Source organism: Lactuca sativa, chromosome 1 (assembly GCF_002870075.4).
Source record: "Lactuca sativa cultivar Salinas chromosome 1, Lsat_Salinas_v11, whole genome shotgun sequence".
NCBI classification, from domain to species: domain Eukaryota; kingdom Viridiplantae; phylum Streptophyta; class Magnoliopsida; order Asterales; family Asteraceae; genus Lactuca; species Lactuca sativa.
In genome coordinates, this window is record NC_056623.2 from 160,508,557 (window position 1) to 160,531,083 (window position 22,527).

The following is a 22,527-nucleotide window of genomic DNA, read 5'->3' on the forward strand; positions in this document are numbered from 1 at the left end:
AAGGGGAATATATTTGATGTGTATTAGATGTATTATTATGAAATGAAAAATGACAAATCAAATACAAATGACAATACCTTCATCAAGACCCAAATGACACATCCAAATGAGAGATTGATGACAACTTCGACATCTGGCCAATGTGAGTAAAGTCCTTAATATTTTTAGTTATAAGATATAAGTTTATATATATTTGATCTAAGAATATTGTTAGTAATTGTTGTGATATGTTATGTCATCTTTAATGTGAATTCTTATGTGTGAAGAATGATGACTTGTTAAGAGATATAGTAGTACATATGGGATAATGTTATAAATACTTAATAGATATATATGGGATGTTCATGATGCTCTTGGTAAGCTTATGGAGGATGTATGTCGAATATGCTCTTATTGAGCTTATATGGGAAAATAGGAATAATGCTTTTATTGAGTTATGAAATGTATATGTGGGAAATGTTCTATAAACTAAACTGGGATGAGATGGGTCTACTATTAGTATACGTGTAGGTATGCTAAAAGAGTGAGTGTGATTATATTGATCATTTTACAAGATTCGGTAAGTAGGAAACAAACATAACAAACATATAGCTTGATAGATTATGTTATGTGGCTTATGTGGGGGATGTGGTTCGATAGCATATGTGTGTGACTTGTTATGAATATTCTATAGGAGTTTTCATGTAAAGTGAACAGATATATGGATGAACTCATGTCTTTTATGAATATGGGAATATAGATGATATCAATGTTTAGATGTTAACATATATTGATGAAGACATGGTAATTATGTGGATGTAAACTATGGATGAAGTCTATGTGTGATAAGATATAGATATGTTTGGAAGAACTCATTCTTTCCCTTGATATGGGAACATATATGATATCTATGTTTAGATGTTAACATATATGGATGAAATTCATTGTAATTGTGTGGATGGAAACTATAGATGAAGCCTATAATGGTGGAGCAATGATATTAGAGATGTAGTCTATGATTGTCATTTCATTCTAAGACTTGTATAAGCTTGTAATGTGAGGTAAATTTTATAGCAAGAAAAATGAAACCATATAAATATTAAAGGAAAGACAAAAGGATGGTATGATACTCGGTAAGCTTTATAACTTATCATTGTTTATGGTTGACATTTCAGGTAACAAGTTGAAGTGATGAAACTTGAGTAGGGACTTAATATGCAAATAATATGCAAAGAACAAAATAAAGTATGACATCAAGTGTAGATGATAAAAGTAGAGTGTTGATGATTCTTTTAGTTCATGTCTTTTTTACGCAATGGGTTGTAGTATATATTCAATGATATGAATTTGTTGACCCTAATGTGTAAAAAAAGTACACGATTTATGTCTTATTGATTTGAAAAAAAAAAGTGTATTTTGGACTAGAATTTAGGTGTTACAATTTCATCCACTAAAAAAATACAAAGTATAACATTACGACATAACGAGTCCATCCTGATTCTTTTATATTCATTATTATAAAAAAAAATGGTATATTAATCGCCACAAATGCTAAAAAGTGGTTGGAGCTACAAACCTCAAATTATTATGTTAGCATATTTGTTATGTTAGAAATATAACCAAATGAGGTTCTATCAAAGAACCAATTCTATGATCCCACTGTTCCACTAAGAAAAAGTTAATTGGAATAAAAGTGATAAGAATGTGCACTAAACCGATTTGGAAAAATAAAAGCCACAATATTGTACATAAAGAGCCAAATGTATCAAAGGAAAGGATAATCACTTTTTATTCAAGACAAACTACTTTTTCCCCAAAAGGAATAACTTAACTTTCAAACTTACAATAAACAGGTGGTGGGATTTAAATGTTTCTTCACGAACTACTTTTCCGAATACCATTACTTGTACGGATAATAATCATTTGAATGTGATCCAAAGTAAATATTTTGATGTCCTTATTCTTACAACCCGCTTTTTGATCCCAAGTGAATTTTGGAAGGGTATTTCACTTGGAGCGGCAAAACCAACGAAAACATATAATCTTTGATAAATTTGTTTCATTTTAATTTTTGGATAATATGAGGAAAAAGTATAAAATAACATGTTTTATTTGGTTGTATAACCTTGGTATTGCTATTTCCATTATATATTTTATTGTTTTGACTAATATCTTAATAATTGACTGACCAGAAACTTGAAGATAGATCCACTTCCATTAACCTTCTACATTGATTTAAAATCGGGGTTTGCACTCGTGAAGGACCACTCATGTTGTGGATGTTATGGCGGCGACTTTACACTTGTCAAGGATGTTAGAGAGAGAAAGCATTGGCGGGTTTAAAGGGAGGGAGAGGCGGTAGAGAAGATAACTAAAGCGGAAAGTGTGGGTGGGGAGAAAATGTAGGAGATGATGGTGAGCTATAGATATCATTGGCACGATCAGCGATGGTGGTGTTCTACTAGTCTACTGTTCTTTGGGATTCTGATAACTAAGCAAGGGTAATATTAGGATAATGTTTTCCATAGTTTCCTTCTATGATTATGAGGTATGGCAAATAGATGTTAAAACTGTTTTCCTTAACGGAAAACTAACAAAGAATTACACATCCAGAGGGTTTTGAACATATCAAATATCCTAATAAGACATGCAAGCTTGAAAAGTCAATCTATTGACTTAAACAAGCATCTCACAGCTGGAATCTTTACTTTCAAGAAAATGTCAAAGGATTTAGATTTCCTAGAAGTGAAAATAAGTCATGTGTGTTGTAACATCCATTTCGAAATGTTTCTAATTTCAGGATGTCAGACCATAATTTAATCAAGTAAAGGTTTTGGGATTCAAATGAATAAAGTTTAGACCTTATTAGATGTTGATAACGTTGGTTAAGTGATTTAAGCCCTTGAATTTTGTTTTAGAGCCAAAAGGGTAGAATGGGAAGAAAGTGATATTTTAGGCTCTTTGCATGTATTAATGAATTAAGTTCGGTATTATCTTAGTCAAAACTAATTAGATATAATTATAGGGCTTGTTAATACCTTCACGTGCATATAAAGATCACCAAAAACGAATTTGAAACGAGGAAGTTATTATCGTTTAAAGTTGGAAGGAATGAGAACTCCATGGTTAATGGTTGACTCTTTAAGTGTTTTCAAGACCCATTATGGTGCTAAGATCTATCATCTTCATTTTAGTGTCATACATGGTCTTTGTGATATTTCTGGTCCCTTGGAAAGTTAGGGTTAGAGATCTCATTGTTTTGAGCCTTTGGAATGGATGAAGTTGGAAACCATATCCATAAAAATCATTAGAAGATTAGATACGAGCTTTAAGGCTCTGGACTTGGTGGTTAAGAGCTTAATGGAATAAGCTATTATGGATGTTGGTCACAACGCAATGGGGTATTGGTCACGACGTGGTGGTTGATTGTTGGTCAAGATGTTATCTTCAAGTATAAAATAACCTGTTTTATTTGGTTGTATGTATAACCTTGGTATTGCTATTTCCATTATATATTTTATTGCTTTGACTAGATATGTTGACTCCTAAATAAAATCAAATGATAAACAAATTAATTATTCATCCTTTTAGTAGTTCTCTAAAACAACAATGTCTAAACCATATTTTTCTAAATTGTCATTTAAAACTACATTTATGACATTTTGTACAATGTTATATAAATTGGTCTTAAGAGTAATACAATACATCCACCATCTTATTACACCCCATGCTAATATTGATCTCATTGGCATCAAAAATTCCAAGGCTCTTTTTTACTTCACTTCTTTTCTAATTTATACAATCACAATCAAGGAGAAAAAAAAAAGAATTCATTAACAACAATCAGAATTCACTTGGTACAAGACTTATAATTCCTCTACCCTATCTATTCAACTGAAATTAAGAACGACTTTCTCCCAATAATCCCATAATAGTCCCCCAACTTCCTCCAAATTTCCAAACTGCAAACAACCAACCCATAACAAAGTCATAATCCATAAGCCATACAAGTTTCCTAGGGCTATTTTCGGTGACGAGGGCAAGGGCATTTACGTCTTTTGCATAAACGAGAAATTGAGAGTCCATGCCCCGCCTTTTGGATCAAACAAATTTTCAACTTGTCATTGTCATCCGTCTAGACCTCAGTCCAATGCATATCAAACACAGATACAAAGTCTTGTCCAAAGATACAAAGTCATGTCATGTCATGTCTAAAGTGTCACTTTTCTTGCTTTGGGAACATAGTTTTTATGCTTTTTTTTAGAATTTAAAAAAGAAAATTAAATGAAAATGGAAAACATAATAAGGGAATAAAATGTAAATATAACCTTCTGAAGGTTGATCAATCCAAGGCCCATTCATCACATTTAGAATCGTACATGCCTCACCATATTCCAAATCAGATAGCAATTTTGGAGTAAGCAAGAAACACCTATAAATCACACACACACACACACACATATCATTTAGTGCAATTTCTAGGGCTATTTTCAATGATGAGGGCATTCACGTCTTTTACACAAGTCTATGTCTCATATATTTGGGTGGAACTTTTCAGTACAACCTAATCTGTTTTGTTTCGTCCTGTTGTGGGAACTTGAGGACAAAGAAAATTTAAAGATAATGACGAAAATGCCCTTACTGTGGAGTATTAGGCTGGCTTGCAGCTCTGACTAATTGTTGAAACATCTTTCTTTCGTTAATGGGGTCCATTCCTAACATGTAAGAAAAAATTAGATAGTATTAAAAAATTTATAACACGATATAAATAAATATAAAAGAAATATTCAAAAACCTTGATTTATCTCATCAACAACCCTAAATGGGCAGTGTGTGAGATCTTGTAGTGAAACAAGGTAAAGAATTGTTGACACCGAACGTTCCTACACAAGGGCAAGATTGTCATTTCATATGACATAAAAATGGGATTTTTGTTGATTAGTTTATTATAGCATCTTGCTTTCATTTCTTTATTTTACAACATTGTACTTTGAAAAATCTACTAATAGGGGTAGATTGGGAATATGTTTCAACATTTGTCATAAATATGTTTTTATTTATTGCATTTAGTGCAAACATTAATTAAAATAACTAATTTTTTATACCCCTCCAGATTGATGATGAGCACTTAGCACTTGAAGTTGTCCTGTTTGCCTGAAATTGTGAAATCAAAAGCAAATGTAAATTCTAAATAGTCAAGTTCTAATATACTGAAAACTGTAAGACAAATTTGAAGAGTAGAAGTGTTTATTTTTTATTTACAAAGTTATTTAATTTTCAAATAGAGCAATAAATAATGAAAGAAATAGAATCAGAATATGAATGGGTATTACCTGAACTTGACTTTAATAAGAACTCCATAGTTATCAAAATCATTTCCATGTTCATCTGTAGAAACACAAAAATAAAAATCAATAAAGTAGCTGATGAATGTAAATGTATTATAAAATTCCAGGGGTATTTTGGACAAACCCAATAAAACTTCTCCAGCAACAGCCATTTCTTGAAAATTCTTGCTGAATGTCTCGTTTATTTGAGCAACTAAGTTTCTAAGTGTCGGAAGCCATCTTCCCTGTAGGCAGCAAAATCAAAGAATTTTGTAAATGTGGAACGAGCTTTGTATGGTTGTTTTTTTTTTTTTTTGTTATGAGAATGAAAAGGGCATTTATGTCTTTTTCACATCAAAAGAAATTCCTTATCCCACTTTTTTGGGTGAGACAAAAATTGCAATTTTTTGTACCATTGACATTTTCTAAAGCTATATTTCATGATGAGAATGAAAAGGGTATTTATGTCTTTTTGCACAAACAAATGATCTAAGAGCTAGTCCTCGATGAGAAAGAGAAAGACAAAAGGGCATATATGTCTTTTTGCAGGCAAAAGATCAAGAGTGAGTCCTTATTCCACTTTTTTGGGAGGGACAAACAATTGTAATTTTTTTGGAGTATTGACATTCTAGGGCAACTTTCGATGATGAGGATGAGAAGGGCATTTCCGTCTTATTAGAGACAAAAGATGAAGAGCAAGTCCTTGTTCCACCTTTCCGGAAGGGACAAAAATTTGCAATTTTTGTACCATTGATGTTCTAGAGAAATTTTCAACAATGAGGATGACAAGGGCGTTTACGTCTTTTTGCAGACAAGATTTTTTGTCCTGATTCAACTTCTTATAAATGAAAATGAACTTGTTACTTAACCTTTAAAGAATCCAATTCATTTAAACGGGTAGTCATTTCTTTCTCATCTGATTCCAGTTTTGTTGAGAGCTCCTCTATCTGTCAAGGAAAAATCATCTTAATAAAACATAACATAAATATTTTTTTTTAATAGCATTCAAATTTAAAAATAGTAAATTATACTTTTTTCTGACGACGTTCATATTCCTCCAAAATGTTATGATTCAGAAAGAGAATAGAATTTGCTTGAGAGGTAATATCTTGAATTGCAGCATTCAATTCCTCAATAGTTGAAGGCATCTATAAAACACATTCAAATTTCATTAAATGATTAAATTCAGAGACAACAAGGTTAAATGCAAGCAATACTATAGCAACCTACTTTCATTAATTTGTTTTTCTATTTTGAAGAAATATATCAAATTACAGAAATGCCATTCAAATAAAAAACCAACTTTCAGTTCACTACTATAATTGAACATTTGGAATTTGGAAGTAGGATGCTATTATAATACACAAATAAATGAAAGTGCAAAGTGCATTGCTATTTCTTGTATTTAAAAATATATATATATTTTTTAGAAGAAAACCTGAAGAAATTCCTGTTCAAGAGCCCGAGTAATAACTGCAACTTTTTCTGCTTCTTTCTTGGCAGTTGCCAGTAGTTGCCGATGGACCTCCACTGCTTCTTTACCTTATAAAATGTAAAGTTGGAAGGAATGGAATTGGTGATTCCATTCCATACAAACAAACATATGTTGAGAAAAGTAATCAGAGTATGAAGGAACATACATTGTTCAAAGTGTAAAGAAGCTTGCAATGCAAGCTTTTCCTGTTGCTTAATACTCGCTTCCATTTCTTTAATCTGACAAACGAACAACAAACAGGAATTGTATCATTATATGACTGAAAATGAGTACACACAAGGGGCAATTTGGTCTTTTCACCAATATAGACACAAATTGAAAGTAATAACATGATACTAAGAGTACCTTCATTTCAATTTCAATGGAGGCCATGAACTTTTCAGCATAACTTTTTCTGATTTCAGTTGCTTGAATAAGGAGATTCTGCAGACAGGGTATAATCAGAATCACATAATCAAAAAAAGACAAGGGCTAAATGCAAGAAATAACAGCATACTTTCATTTCTTTCTATTACATCATTCTCCTTTTAATCTTTTTTCTTATTTACACATTATACTTTAAAAAATCCGACCAATTATAGCATTGTATTTCCAAAAAAAAGAAAAAGAGTAAATTACACGAATGGTCCCTATGGTTTGGGGTAATTTGCGTGTTTGGTCCCTAACTTATTTTTTTAACTCGGAAGGTCCCTACTGTTTGTTTTGTTACATGTTTGGTCCCTACTGTTTGTTTTTGTTACGCGTTTGGTCCCTGTCTTACTTAAAAAGACTACTGTTTAAAAAGGGAAAAATAATGGGGTAGGTAAAGTAAGGTAAATAATGAGGGGAGTGGGGTTGGGGGCGTGTTTATAAACTAAAAAACCAATGGCAAAATAGTCTTTTTAGGTAAGACAGGGACCAAACATGTAACAAAAACAAACAGTAGGGACCTTCCGAGTTAAAAAAATAAATTAGGGACCAAACACACAAATTACCCTAAACCATAGGGACCATTCATGTAATTTACTCAAAGAAAAAATCTTACAAGGACATTGTACTTTGAAAAGTCTACTCAATCATATTTAAATGACATTGCTATAATTGGGTAGAGCTTTCAAAGTACATTGCTATAATGAATAAAACAATGAAAGTAAGTTGCTATTTCTTGTGTTTTAACATTTTAACTTTAACCCTTGGATAAAACTGCTCATTGCTCCAAGATATTTCTACCTTCATCTCCAATGCACACTTAAATCTTTGGACATTCAAGTTCTCAGCATCTTCAACAAGCTTTGCCAATGCAACAGCCATGTCTTCCTCCTTTCCCATGGATTGTAATTTTAGCCTCTTTTGATCTACAATAATAATAACAATACATTCATATTATCAGAGAATAAAATATTTCATAATTAAGTTATAGAAAGAGTGTATAAGAAAATTGGTTACTCACTAACTCTGTTTTCTAGATCACGGTGTTTCCTTTTCTCAAGTTGTGCTTCATTAACAAGATTCTCCTGCATTATTGAATTTAAATTTGAAGTGCTACTTTAAATTTTAAAATAAAAGAAATTCTAAAAGCATAATGTTATGTTGTAATAAGAAGAAATCATACACGTTGTTTTTGAAGTTGAGCTGCTGCATCTTCTAACTCCTTTATCTCACTTTGAAATGATCTGCAACTTGCTTCTAGAGAAGAAATGGTTTCATCCAATTCATTTTTCTTTGCCCTCAGTATGTTTAATTCATCCCCATCTGTATCTGAAAAGATGAAAATTTGTGTTTTATATTATTATGCTTTTTAAGGCTTTTATTTTGTTAGATTCGCCTATTATGTATATGTTGTCTCTCTTTTACTCAATATTTCCCATAGTAGAGCAAACAAACGAGCTAGCAATTAGAAAATTTACAGTTTGGCCCCTTTATTTGGCAGATTTCTGTGTTTTCACCCTACAGCTTGATACTTTTGTTTTGTCTATTAATCCCTTAAGTTGGATACTTTCCCATTTCAGCCCATGTTGTTTCTGTTTCTTTTGGAGTAAATTACACGAATGGTCCCTATGGTTTAGGGTAATTTGCGTGATTGGTCCCTAACTTATTTTTTTAACTCAGAAGGTCCCTATTGTTTGTTTTTGTTATGCGCTTGGTCCCTGTCTTACCTAAAAAGACTAATTTGCCCTTGATTTTTTAAATTTATTTAAATAAACACCCCCAACCCCACCCCCCTCATCTTACCTTACCTACCCTAACATTTTTTCCTATTTAAATAATAGTCTTTTTAGCTAAGATAGGAACCAAACACGTAACAAAAATAAACAGTAGAGACCAAGCGCGTAACAAAAACAAACAGTAGGGACCTTCCGAGTTAAAAAAATAAGTTAGGGACCAATCATGCAAATTACTGCAAACCATAGGGACCATTCGTGTAATTTACTCTTTCTTTTGACACTTATTTCAGATTGCTTTGTAAAGATAAACAAAAAGAAGACTTTTTTTATAAAAAAGAAAAAGATAATAAACCACAAGGGCAAACTAGTAATTAAGAACTTACTGGATAGAAGAAGACGAGAGTCACGAACTGATTCAACAGATGCTGAAACATGACCACCATATCTGGATTTAGACCAACGATAGTGATTTTCAGGAGTCCATAGATCCGTTATTCCAAAACCATGTGCCATGTCAGCATTTTCATCGCTCTTTTTAGACCCTATGTACTGAAAATTGATTAAAAGAGCATAAGTTTTTGATAGAATGGAATTGAGAGGGGAATGGAATGAGACAATGAGTCATTCATTACATTCAATGATCATCTTTGGTTAACACTTAACATGTAGCAATGTAGCAATGGAATAACTTTTCAAGTGAAATTTTTATGTTATATATAAATCAATGTATTTTTTACTCTATTAACAAACTTTCAATTACGAATATACATAATAAAGATAATGTAAACCTTGTTATAACCAAATAAGTTAAAATAAAAAGTTTAAGAAAAACAAAAGCATACCGAATTCTCTAGATTAGCTTGTCCAATCAGGACCTCTTTGACTGCATATGGAGCATCAAAAACTTGGTCAAGTCTTGAATATACTCCCATAGATGACATCTGCTTATTCAATCAAAATGTAAATAAATATTAGTGCCATAATTAAAGATTTATTAAAATAAAATAAAAAGTGACACCACATATTCACATGCCTGTTGAGATATATGCAGCTCTTCAGGGTTGCGCCTTTCATCAGCCACATGATTTATAACTGCAACATCAAATAATCTAAGGTTCTTGAACAAGTAGTCACGATCAGCAGAATCTTGAGTTATAAAAGCCTGCATTTTAAATAAAAATTAAAATAAGAAATATTAACTTTTTGGAATGAACAGCAATAAAAAATGCAAGAAGCTCCAATTTGAAAATACCTTCCAAATGTAATATGGAACATGATTTTCTAAGAAGGCAGCATGAAGTGGATTTGAGATGTTGACCTGAAGCATTGTTGAAACAATTTAATAAATTACAATGTAGGGTTAAAATGTGTTTATTAAATAGTCCTACTTTTATTTCTTCCTACTACAACATTGTATTTTGAAAAATCCAAATAAAAAGCTGTTTTCAATGCCATAATTGGATAGATTTTCATAGTATAATGTTGTAATAAGAAAGTTTGAAAAGTAAAATGCTAAAAAAAAAAAGATAATGTGTTCAAAGTATGATGGTATAAAAGACAAAGAAATGAAAGTATGGTGTTATGAAATGGAAAAAGTACCTCAATTAACACAGGGCCATAGACCTCTTTCCTAAATTCATGTCTGTGTTCTTGAACCCAAGCATAAGCATCAAATATTTTTTCATGTCCAGAACTTTTTAATGCTTGTAAACGTTTGTTTTTAATATTTTCCATTTCTTTTAATCTTTCTGCAGATTGTCTTTGTAATGCTTTGTTTCGATCTAGAAGCTTCTCTTTCTCTCTCTTTTGATTCCTTTTCTCTCTTGCAGATGCTTCCAGCTCCAATATTTCAGCACCTAGTTTTTCCTACAAAAACAAATTTTCCTCTGTAATATAATGGATCTTTATAAAAATAAATAAATAAATAAATAACCAAATATGCAACAACTATGTGTATAAGACTATGTTTTTTTCAAGAAAATAAAAAACTACACCAAGATTCATAGTTTTTTTCCTGAACCTAATATTGGCATATTTTAAAGGATTATTTAAAAAAAAAAAAAAAAAAAAAAAAAAAAAAAAAAAACCCTTATATTTTGTGCTTTTTCAGATTAAACCTCAAATTTATTTTTTGCCTGAAAAAGATCTTCTATTTTTTCATTTTTTCTGAGAAAGCCCTCAACTTTGTATTTTTTTCCGAAAAAACCCTCAACTTTGTATTTTTTTTCCGAAAAAAACCCCCAACCTTTTTGGTTTTTCTCGAAAAAACCCTCACTTTACAATTTTTTTTTTGGAAGGAAAAAATGACTAAAAGGGCCAGATAGGAAAAAATGAAAAAATACACGGTCTTTTTCAGGCAAAAAAAATTTCGGTTTTTTCCGGAAAAAATACAAATTATAAGGTATTTTTTGAGATTATGCCTATTTTAAAATACAATCCCAAGTCTTCATTTCCAATCTTGTCATTTATTTTAATTTATAATAATACATTTATAAATAATATTATGATTCTAGAATCTGAAATAATCTTTTATGTATCTTTTATAATCTTATATAAAATAAAAAATTGATTATAGATAACTAAACATCAACATTGGTGTCACTAAATATAGTATGAAAAAGTTAAAAGAGTTGGATTAGGGTTACAGACTGTGTAAATGAGACTTGAGAGAGAATTTTTGATTAAAAATTGCAGAAAAAAAATAAGAATAAAATGAGTGAAAGAAGCATAAATTACAATTTTATCCTTGGGAGGTTCAAAGGGTGGAAGGTTTTGCAGTTGCAACTCAGCATCAGCAAGTTCTTTTTCAGCTTTTGCAATTCTCTCTTGTCTTGATTGTTCTTGTTTCTCTAATTCCTCCATGTCACTATACTTTCCACTCACTTTAGCACCCTAAATAATATAGAAAAATAATAGTTAAACAAGATATAGATTATGTTATTTTTCAATATTTATAAGAACACAACACAACATGAAATAGAAATTAGAAAACACTTTATCAAATTATCAACATACCAGTTGGTGTTCTTTCTCCATCATTTGCTTTCGTGAAGTTTCAATTTTATCTAAAAGGTCTCTGTCTTTTTTACATTTAAGATCATATCCCTTCTTTTCTTGCTTTTGTTTCCTACAAACAGATTATCACATAATTATAAAAAGATATTATAATTACTTTTTGAACTATTTCCTAGCTTTTCTAGCATTGGTTAGCATGTGTCATATTTGGTGTAACCTCAAACTTAGATATATAAACAAAATTATAAGAAAAAAAAAAGTGAACATACTCGATAGGTTCTTTAAACTCATTTAACATTTTGGCAGCTGTGTCCAGCTTCTTCTTTGCATCTTTCTCTAGTTCTTTAGCTTCAAGATACTCAGCCTTCTTCATGTCATATTTCAACCATGGTAATTTCTTCTTCATTGACTCAGCCTTCAATAACAAAAAAACAATTATAATAAAAACAAAAGAAAAAGAGTCCCATTTCCAATAATTTCATGTAAGAAAAATAGAAAAAGAAAGAAAAAGAACCTTGGCTAAAAGTTCATCTCTTTGGCGAACACGCTCCACGTCTCTTTCTTGTTCAGCATTAAGTGCTTTTAGCTGATTTAGGGTTTCTTTATTCTTCTCAACAACCTGAAAAAAGTACAATGTTACTACTATGATATTTTGGAAAATGGGTGTTTGTTATTTTTAATGAGCTCAAAGGCTTACTTGTTCAGATCTTTGTACTTCTGCACTTGTTGCAACAAGAGCACGATGCAAAACAGGAAGTTGAGGATCACCTACAGCCTTCTCTGTTTCTTCTAGTAGCCTCACTGGAGATAGCTTAGCAAATTCACAAACCCTATCTTGTGGTAAAAACTGATAATCCCAAACACAAATAAAAAAAAAATAGTATTAAGTAAAACAAGCTTGAAGATGACATAGTTTTATCTCAGAATAGTTTCTGAGACAAAACTACTGGAATTGAAACTCAAAACACTGAAGAGAAACTTTAGAAAACTCACTTGAGTAAGATTGTTGACTTGAATATTAAACTTTTGGATTACTTCAAGAACTTCCTTCTTGGAAACTGTTTTGCCTGAAACAAGAATATATAGTTTCATCAATAACATTATCAAAGAACTCAATGTTACACAAAGATCTTATTCTTACCATTAAATAGCCATTCGGATTTATTACGCGAATCTATCTTACGCGTTATAATAATCTTTTCATTTGGGGTGTCACCTCTCAAGGTAATTTTGGTATAACCAGATTCTTCTCCACGTTTCACAAATGCACCAATAGTTCCTGCCCTCCCCAAAAGCTGCATAACACAAACTCAAAATCTCAAAAATTGTAACAAAAAAGACAAATGTCTGAAGGAAATTGCTTTTATGAGTTATGACCTGGGGTTCGCCTCCAAGACCAAGAGCAATTGCACACACCAAAGAGCTTTTACCAGATCCATTTGGCCCAATAACAAGGTTTAAACGAGAACCAGGTTTGCATACAAGATGATTAAATGTCATGAAGTTGCGAATCTCAATTTCCACTATGTTCCCTGGTAGATAATCATCCGCGCCCCTGTTGAAGGAATATACATTACATAATATGTGTAAAAGGTCGATGAATGGTGATGTTGCTGATAAATCCATTTCTTATCTGAGCTCCATGGAAGAAAAAAACAACAGTTTCCAAACACTGAACAAAACAAGGCAAAAAGCACAAAAAGGAAGTAATCCGAGCTGCTGAATGACTAAAAAGTGTTGAGCTTCACTGTCTAATCGTTGGTATCATGGAGTACATGAAGATGAAAATCTAAAAAGATGCACAATTTTACGATTGTTTCTGTTATCTGACGGTTAGTAATGAACTCTACGTGGTTTAATGCGGGAACCCGAATTAATGAAAAAGGTTATATAATCCATTGCAATTCTAACTTGCAAAAGAAATGGTTAGCTTGTCTGAACCCAAGGAGAGATTTCTTTTTGACTGAAGAAAAATCGCTGTTCAGAAAAATCTAGGGTTTCGAAGGAAATTACCTGCTGATTTTCGGACGCTTAGCGCGGGGTTCGCCCATTTTTTGAACAATCTTCGAACTACTTGGTATCCAGTCGAATTGAGAGTATTTGGGAGCAAACTAGGGTTTGCAGGTATGTTGTATCATGAAGATGATGTGACGAAGAGAGGTCTCGTCCAAGATCAGGAGTGAAATTGGCGCCAAAAGTAACACAATTTTTTTGGTAAACACGATGCTACATTTAATTGGGGAATTATATAAGATGGCATGTTGTTTATTTTTGCAATTTAATCATTATATTTTTTTTTCTTTTTCGAAATCCACATACCTAATATATTGAAAAAAAATAATAATAAAATCTTAAATTTTATTTTTTAAATAAAAAAGTCCTGATTTATAAATTTTTGAATAGAAAATCACAATAAACCAATTAATTTATTCATTTTAGTCCTTTTTAACCTGTTTAACAGATCATAGGACCAAATCGTAAATTTTTTTAAAATATTGGGATTTTTTCTACAGATTTTATCAAAACTTATATATAATGTATATAAACGTATTTTTTACATATTTATATCTATTTTTATGTACTTTTCTATTTTTTAAGTTTTTATATATATATTTTTATGTATTTTAAATGTATAAACGCGTTCTTTTACGTGTGTGTGTATATATATATATATATATATATATATATATATATATATATATATAGGAATGAGTTCTATGGAAAACAAATAACTAGGGCAACATCTACCGGAACCAATAATCAAATGACACGTGTCCATTTCTTTCTTCACAAGTAATGTATTGTGGAAGTTATTGTAAAAGTGATGTGTTGTCATGTTTTCATTGGTTCAAATATGTGTTGCCCTAATGATTCATTTTCCATATAACTCTTCCCTATATATATATATATATATATATATATATATATATATATATATATATATATATATATATATATATATTATGTATTTATATATATTTTTACATATTTGTCTTTTTGTAAGTTTATATATGTATATGTTTACATTGTTTATTTATTTTAAATTTATAAACGTATTTTTTAACGTATTTATATGCATTTTTAAATTGTTTATATATTTTTTATTCATTTTTATGTGTTATTTTTTTATGTATTATGTATTTATGTACTTTTATAAGTTTTTTATATAGATGTTTATGTATTTTAAATGTATAAATGTACTTTTTACATATTTATATGTATATTTAAATATTTTACATATTTTTATGTATTTTGATGTGTTTTTTATGTATTACGTATTTATATGTATTTATGTATTTTTTTAAAAGTTTTTTATATAGATGGTTATGTATTTTAAATTTATAATTAAGTACATATAAATAAGTAAAAAATATGTTTATATAATTAAAATACATAAAAATACGTAAATATATACATATAAAAACTTTAAAAATACACAAATATGTAAAAATAGATATAAATACGTAAAAAAATATGTTTATACATTATATATAAATTTTGACAAAATCTGCAAAAAAATATCATTAATTTCAAAAAATTAATAAATTTGTCTCATGACCTGCTGAACAGTTCAAAATGACTAAAGTGAATAAATTAGTCGGTTTCTTGGGCTTGTCTATTTAAAAAGTGAAAAAGTCATGATTTTTTTTCAAAAAATAAAATTTATGACTTTATTAAAAAAATTCCTAAAATATTAGAACTTTTCTAGAAATTTCCCTTCTTTTTTTCTTTTTTCTTTTATTAAGAAAACTAAACAGTGGACCTTATGGTTTGAATTTTTTTAAAAAAAATTGGGCAGATAGTTTTGATTTGCAAAATATATTTTTATTTTAGGTTTCATTATCAATTTGGTTTATATATTTAACAGTCATTAACTTTAATTTGTTAAATATTATAACATCTCTAATCACATTCTATTTTTAAAGTATGAATAGAGTTTATTATTTCATCTCCAACTTCATTCTACATTTTATTATATACTTTAAAAATACAATGTAAAAATAGAATAGGTGGAAAATTGTATATTTTATACTTCAGATTTAAAATGTACATCTTTATTTCTTTTTTTTATAGAGTGTAAAATCAAGTTGGGTTGGAAGATTGACCTTCATATGGCCAACCTGATCACAGTGGTAACATATTCTGGTACTCGAAACTGGGGTCGGCCGGCGACAATCCCTCGAAGGGAACATGTCACAGAACTTCTCCCATGATACTACAACTCGCTGCTCTGGGTGTATGAACTAGTAACCAGCCTCCACCAATCCTTCACTCCACACTGAAGAAGGTTCATAGTGCACTTGACCTTCTGGTCAGCTGGGCAAGAGCGAGTAAAGAAACATCCATCAACATCTGACAACCACCTCATGGTAATGATCAGATCCTAAACCCCATCAAACACAGGGGGGTTCGTATTGTCGAAGTCCCGGTACTGGAAAGCTCTCCTAGTGCCAATCCCGGCAGCAACAACGATCGCGGCGGCTGCAACAGCAGTAGCCTCAGAAAGTGCAGCGTATCAGTCATCGAAAACTCCATCATAACGGTCTTGATAGATCCAAACAACTTTGGTATCTGCTCCTGGACAATAGAAACAACCTCCTCATGAAGGATCTCCCTAACCCGATCCTGGCCACCTGATCCAGATCCTAACTCAAATTGCCTCGTATCCACCATACTGAAAATAAACCAGGGAGATATCAGATAAACCTATATCATACCATAGGAACCAATTCCCAATCTGGACCGCTCGTTGGGCCTTCGGCCTGATTGGACCGTCTTGTAGGGTGTACAGTCTATTCAGACCACCCTGGGTATCTTGGCCTTCAGCACAAAGCAGGATCGCCTCAACCCAACCAACCATAACATGTCGACATATACATAACAAATAAATACATAACCAGTCAACAGGCAACAGACATATCTACAGGTCACTACAACATGCTAACATCCTATATACCAGGATACCGATCTAACAAATTTCTACAGCATAAACACATACTATCATATAACAGGATATCCAATCCAATGGGCCGAACTTAATGCCTTTGACCCACAAGTAACAACAAGGAAGACTCACCTCTCAATCTGAACACTAGTTGATGAGCTCCCGACTTCGAATCTCAGCTCTAGCCACCACCTATCCAACCAAATGACCAATTCTCAAACACAAACCAAAATACCCTTAAGTCAAACATAGTCAACCATGGTCAAAGCCAAAGTCAAAGTAAACACCCAACCGAGCCAACTCGACCGAGTCGATTTAGCCGATTATGTTGGGCGTACTCTTCTGTACACGGGACATACTCGGTGTTTGACCAACTTACAAGGTGCTGACCGCATACGCGCAACATACCCTTTGGTACGCCCAGTGTACGTGCCTTGTTCAACCCTTTTTCCATTAAGAGCCTAACACTCCACATCTTCACGTCCAAAGTCAGATCCAAGTCTAAAATACCCTCATGAGTCATAAAGTTTCCAACTTTATGACTTCGCATGTCCATTAAGTACTTAAAACACAAACCCTCAACATATTAATGCATTAAGATCTTCTATAGCTTGCATGGAGTGGAATCAACCCTCAAGACTACATTTTTATAACTCGAGACCCCTCATAAGGTATGAAAGGATGACTTATTGGGTCGAGAACATGCCATGTTCAAGAATCACCATTTTTGGGACAAAAATTATCTTAAATGAAGAAATGTATAGATCAACAAGATAGAGTGGTCAAGATATGAACTTTTTACCTTTTGGAGGTTGCTATCCAGAAGCAAGTCTCAAATCCAAGATGCTTCCCAAACTACAAGCTATTCTCACTACTCTCCTCTTATTCAAGAACACTTATAAACATTCTATGTGCTCAAAAAATGCACTCTTTCACTTAGGGTTTGCTTGGGGTCATTTCGCATATAGAAAAGCTGAATAACAATGAGATATGAGGCTATAATGAGGTTTAAATATGCAATAAACCCTAAAATTAGGGTTTGAATTTTCTTTACGTACGCCCCGCATACGAGGTGTACGCCCAACGTACTAAGGCGCACCCTATTACTCCTAGCATACACAACGTACGCCCGACGTATTACACTTGGGTAAATTTACTATATTACCACTATAAGTCAAATTAGTAATCTTTTTCAACTAAATGGTCAAGAATACAATATAATTCAAACATAGGGTTGAAATTGAAATTACCTTGACATCGGGATGTTACACTTGGATCTCATGGACTAGGAAAGTTATGATCTTTTGCATTCCCTTATAGCCATGCAAGTTATCTTGGTCCGTTAGGCCATTTTGGTGTATTAAAGTTTAGATATTGGAAGCTTGAGACATTATTATGGATAAAGTTGGAAACTTTATCCATCTAGACATTCTGTTGATTTAGATCTAAGAGTTGGAGACTTAGACTTAATGGATTAAGTTGAGAACAATGCATTTTAGGTCTCTTTAAGACTTAAAGTCCAGATCTTCGTGGTTTGGACCTTCCTAATGGATAAAATTAGAAAAATTATGCATTAAGACCTTGGAAAGGATCATATTTGAGATTTTGAGCTCTTGGAATCGAAAGAAATGGATTAAGCATGTTTGAGCTATTCAGACTAGTCCCCACGACGTGGCCTAAGGCTGTCATGGCGTGGCGACTAGGAATTAGCGACTGTTTTGGAATTTTGTGCCCACAACGTGGGTAAGGAAGGACACGACGTGGAGTGCTGCTAATTGGCAATGTTGACTTTGACTTTGACCATTGAACGTTGACTTTTTGACAATTTTGACTTTTGGTCAAACTTGAGTATATTTGAGCATTTGGCTAAGGATTTATTTTTGTTTGGATTTACGAAGCTTGGGTTGGATGTTTTGTTGTTGAGGTAGCTGTTGGGTTTTTGTTGAATAGTTCAAGTAAGTCTCTTTAACTGTACCCGTGGCTCGAAGTCCCCAATGTTGGCCCACTGGATTATGTTTGTAGGTGATGGGTTTTGGTCATAAGACATCCTATGTGCTCATACAAACCCTAAAGCTTGGATCTAGGTTTCTCTATTGTACATACTTTGAATCCAAGACTTTGAACCCTAATTCTAGCATATGGAAATCGGAATTCACATGTAATTAGGTTTAAGAACATACCTTGATTGTTATATAGCAATAACAATCCAATTCCTCCTTGAATTGACCTTGGAAAGCTGAGAGTCACAAGTGTCACTCCTCTAATGGCTTACAAACACCATAAGCAAGTGGAGAAGGTATAAAGAGAAAGGAGGGAGGTTAGAATTCGTCCTTAGGACCTCTTGGGAAGGGTTGGACGAATTCCTAAGCCCTAGGGGGTTTATATAGGTGTAAAGATTAAGGTTTTAGTCCTTATCCTTATCTAGTTGCTTGTCCACCAAGCAACCATAAGATAAGTCCTAGAAACCCTTATCCTAGTTGAATTCTAAGGGATTTATACCTCAAATTCGTTCACCATATATATAAGATAATCCTTACCTTATTTTGTAACTATCACATAATTACAATTCAGCCCCTCTAGTTTAATTAATTACACTTGATCACAAAATTAATTCTTAATTAATTATTGACCAATATTAATTAAACAAATATGATTTCTCCTTTAATATATTATTCTTATAACATATTAATAAATCATAATAACCTCTCTCTCTTTATTTATTTCTCCAATCAAGTTGCTTTGGTGAAGGCAACCCAAAAGGACCATGCACCATCGGGTCAAGTACATACCAAAATAGTTATGGACTTAGACACTAATCCAACAGTAAGATGATAAGTGTCATTATGACACTTGTTGATATGCATGTATGTGCTTTTTGTCCTTGTGACTCATGCTAATATGCATGTATGCGTATGTATGTGTGGTGAAATAGACATGGGGTTAGTTACAGGCCCGATACAACTACATGTTGTTATATGGAGTCATTATGGACTCAGGGTTGATTTGAACTTGGGGGTTGTTACGGACCCGTCACAACTACATGTTGTTATATGGAGTCATTATGGACTCGGGGTTGATACAAACTCGGGGGTTGTTACAGACCTGACACAACTAAGTGTTGTTATATATGTTGTATGTTGTACTTTGGGGAACTTAATAAGCTCTGTTCTTATGGTTTTGTGTTTAAATGTTTTCAGGCACTTTCAATTTCAAAAGGAAGGACCCAACTTGATCTCACTACAACCCATGGAGATTTATTTCGCACTGACTGATTAGGATTCGCTCTGATATTTTGGGAATACTTTTACTCTAATTGTCTTTTGGAACAAATGAAATAATGGTTTTCAATTAATTAAATGAAATTTTTACTCGATATTTTTGGGACGTTTCATTCCAATTCGGGGAAACCATGATTGGGGCATTTTTCGATTTCTCTTTTAGAGTTTCGAAAGCTTCCAAACAATCACTAGAAAAATTAAAGCCAACTTCTTTTAAAAGCAATCGAGTTAAAGGTCTTGTTATTTTTGAGAAATCTTGAATAAATCGGTGATAAAATCCCACGTGACCCAAAAAGCTTTGCACCCTTTTCACGTTTGTTGGGGGTGATAATTTGGCAATGGTATTAATCTTTGCATGATCTACCTCAATCTCCGCCTTGGAAACATTGTGACCTAACATAATTCCCTAATTTACCATAAAGTGGCACTTCTCCCGATTCAAGACCAAATTGGTCTTTTCGCATCTAGCAAGCATCAAGTCAAGGTTAGTCAAACAATCGCCAAAAGATGAAAAAAAATTCTGAAAAATCGTCCTCGAAAACTTCCATGAACTTTTCCACCATATCATAAAAATGGCGGTCATGCATCTCTAAAATGTATCTATTGCATTGCACAATCCGAGACGATAGGTAAAGGTTCCGCTAGGACATGTGGATGCCGTCTTTTCTTGGTCTCTTGGATCTATTGGAATTTGGAAATAAGTTGAAAATCCATCTAAAAGACAATAATAGAGGTGACCGGATAAATGTTTAAGCGTTTTATCAATAAAGGGGTGGAAAATGGTTTTGCAAGTGGCATCGTTTAACTTGTGATAATCGATGCAGACTCACCAACCGATTACCGTTCGAGTTGGAATGAGCTCGTCCTTTTTGTTTGCTACCATTGTCATTTTGCCTTTCTTTGGCACCACATGAATTGGGCTAACCCATGGACTATCCGAAATAGAATATATGATTCCAACGTTCATCAACCTCATTACCTCCTTTTTTACTACTTATTGCATGTTTGGATTCAATCTTCTTTGGTTTGTACCACTGGTTTGGCACCTTCTTCTAGATTAATCTTGTGTGAACAATACGAGGGACTAATGCCCTTGATGTCAGTAATCTTCCCTGCAATGGCATTTTTACGGTTCTTCAACATTTGAATGTTTCATGGCTTGATCGAACCCAGATGTGATGGAATGCTCTCCAACCTGAAGTGTCATTTTTGACTCTCTACTGTCCACTAAAGCCCGTGCGATGCTAAGAGAAGGTCTCCCTAGAATGATAGGTACTTGCATGTCCTCCTCCATATCGAGCACCCCAAAATCTGTGGGAAAAACAAACTTGTCAAGTTTAACCAGAAGATCTTCTCATATACCTCTAAGGAATGTCACCGACGTGTTAGCAAGATGAATTGCCATGCGAATTGGTCTTGGCTCCGGAAGATTCAACTTTTTGTATAACGAAATATGGCATAAGATTTACATTCGCTCACGAATCGGCAAGAGCATGACTTGTGGCTAGATTCCCAAATTGACAAGGAAGTGTCAAGATTCCTAAATCTCCCATATTCTTTGGTAGTTTGTTCAGCATAACGGCTGAGCAATTATTGTTCAAAACCACATTTGAGGCCTCCTCCATCTTCTTTCGGTTTGTGAGTAGATCCTTCAAGAACTTAGCGTACTTTGGCATTTGGACAACCGCTTCGATAAATGGAATATTAATCTGAAGGGCTTTGATATGCTTGAGGAACTTCTTGTGATCCTCAACTTGTTTGCGTTTCTTGGCTCGACTCAGATACAATAGAAGTGGTTGATAGGCTTTGACCGGAGGTTCCTACTTCTCTTAAGTAGTTGGGCACGCTGTGGTGTCGTGGTCGCCACGTCGTGGCTGCTAATCAGACTCCTTTCATTGACTGTTTTCCTCTTCCATCTGTTGCACATCAGGCGAACTATCGTTAACTAAAGGAATTACATGATTAAAAATTTTACCACTTCTGGTTGTCACAGCCTTGATGTAAGCTTTTAGGGTTGTCTCTGTGTTTCTTGGAAGTGTTATTGGAAGACATTCGTTAAATTGTCTTGAAAATTTCCCAATTTGTTGCTTGATGTCACGGATAAAGGCTTGCTGATTTCAAAGGATGACATCAATACCATCATGTCTTTTTTCAGATGAGGCTGCAAATCAAGCAAGCATTGCTTCAAAATCGTTCTTCTTTTCAGGAGTCAGTGCTCCTTTTGATAAAAATGATTGCCTTGTTTCTTATACTTTCATCTTTTGCCTTCTTGTACTCATCATATGACACCCACTCCTTCTCGGGTTTCCTCCAATCTTCATCGTACTTATCACCACTCAAATAA

The 22,527-nt window shown here is 32.9% G+C and overlaps 1 protein-coding gene across 1 annotated transcript; it reads right to left on the reverse strand.

The window, feature by feature from the left end:
• Positions 1-3,673: 3,673 nt before the first annotated feature.
• On the reverse strand, positions 3,674-14,184 carry LOC111885265 (structural maintenance of chromosomes protein 5). The gene is made up of 29 exons (XM_023881533.3): positions 13,974-14,184; positions 13,338-13,515; positions 13,102-13,255; positions 12,954-13,027; positions 12,658-12,807; positions 12,475-12,579; positions 12,230-12,375; positions 11,961-12,072; positions 11,682-11,837; positions 10,545-10,811; positions 10,198-10,263; positions 9,979-10,107; positions 9,788-9,886; positions 9,329-9,494; positions 8,393-8,538; positions 8,231-8,294; positions 8,011-8,135; positions 7,147-7,224; positions 6,947-7,019; positions 6,745-6,848; positions 6,338-6,454; positions 6,176-6,253; positions 5,452-5,551; positions 5,313-5,367; positions 5,085-5,133; positions 4,775-4,862; positions 4,622-4,694; positions 4,308-4,411; positions 3,674-3,941 (listed from the first exon to the last, which is right to left on the reverse strand). The coding sequence occupies exons 1-29, from the start codon at positions 14,009-14,011 to the stop codon at positions 3,880-3,882; spliced, it is 3,156 nt and encodes a 1,051-aa protein (XP_023737301.1). The 5' UTR covers positions 14,012-14,184; the 3' UTR covers positions 3,674-3,879.
• Between the last annotated feature and the right edge of the window lie 8,343 nt (positions 14,185-22,527).

What these genes read in the sequence shown, in the direction of transcription:
- LOC111885265 (XM_023881533.3), bottom strand. Translation starts at nt 14,011, where the DNA reads ATGGGCGAACCCCGCGCTAAGCGTCCGAAAATCAGCAG. An exon ending in GTCTTGGAGGCGAACCCCAG is followed by an intron (nt 13,256 to 13,337) that starts GTCATAACTCAT and finishes TGTGTTATGCAG; the next exon opens with CTTTTGGGGAGGGCAGGAAC. An exon ending in ATGAATTGGATTCTTTAAAG is followed by an intron (nt 5,552 to 6,175) that starts GTTAAGTAACAA and finishes TGCTGCCTACAG; the next exon opens with GGAAGATGGCTTCCGACACT.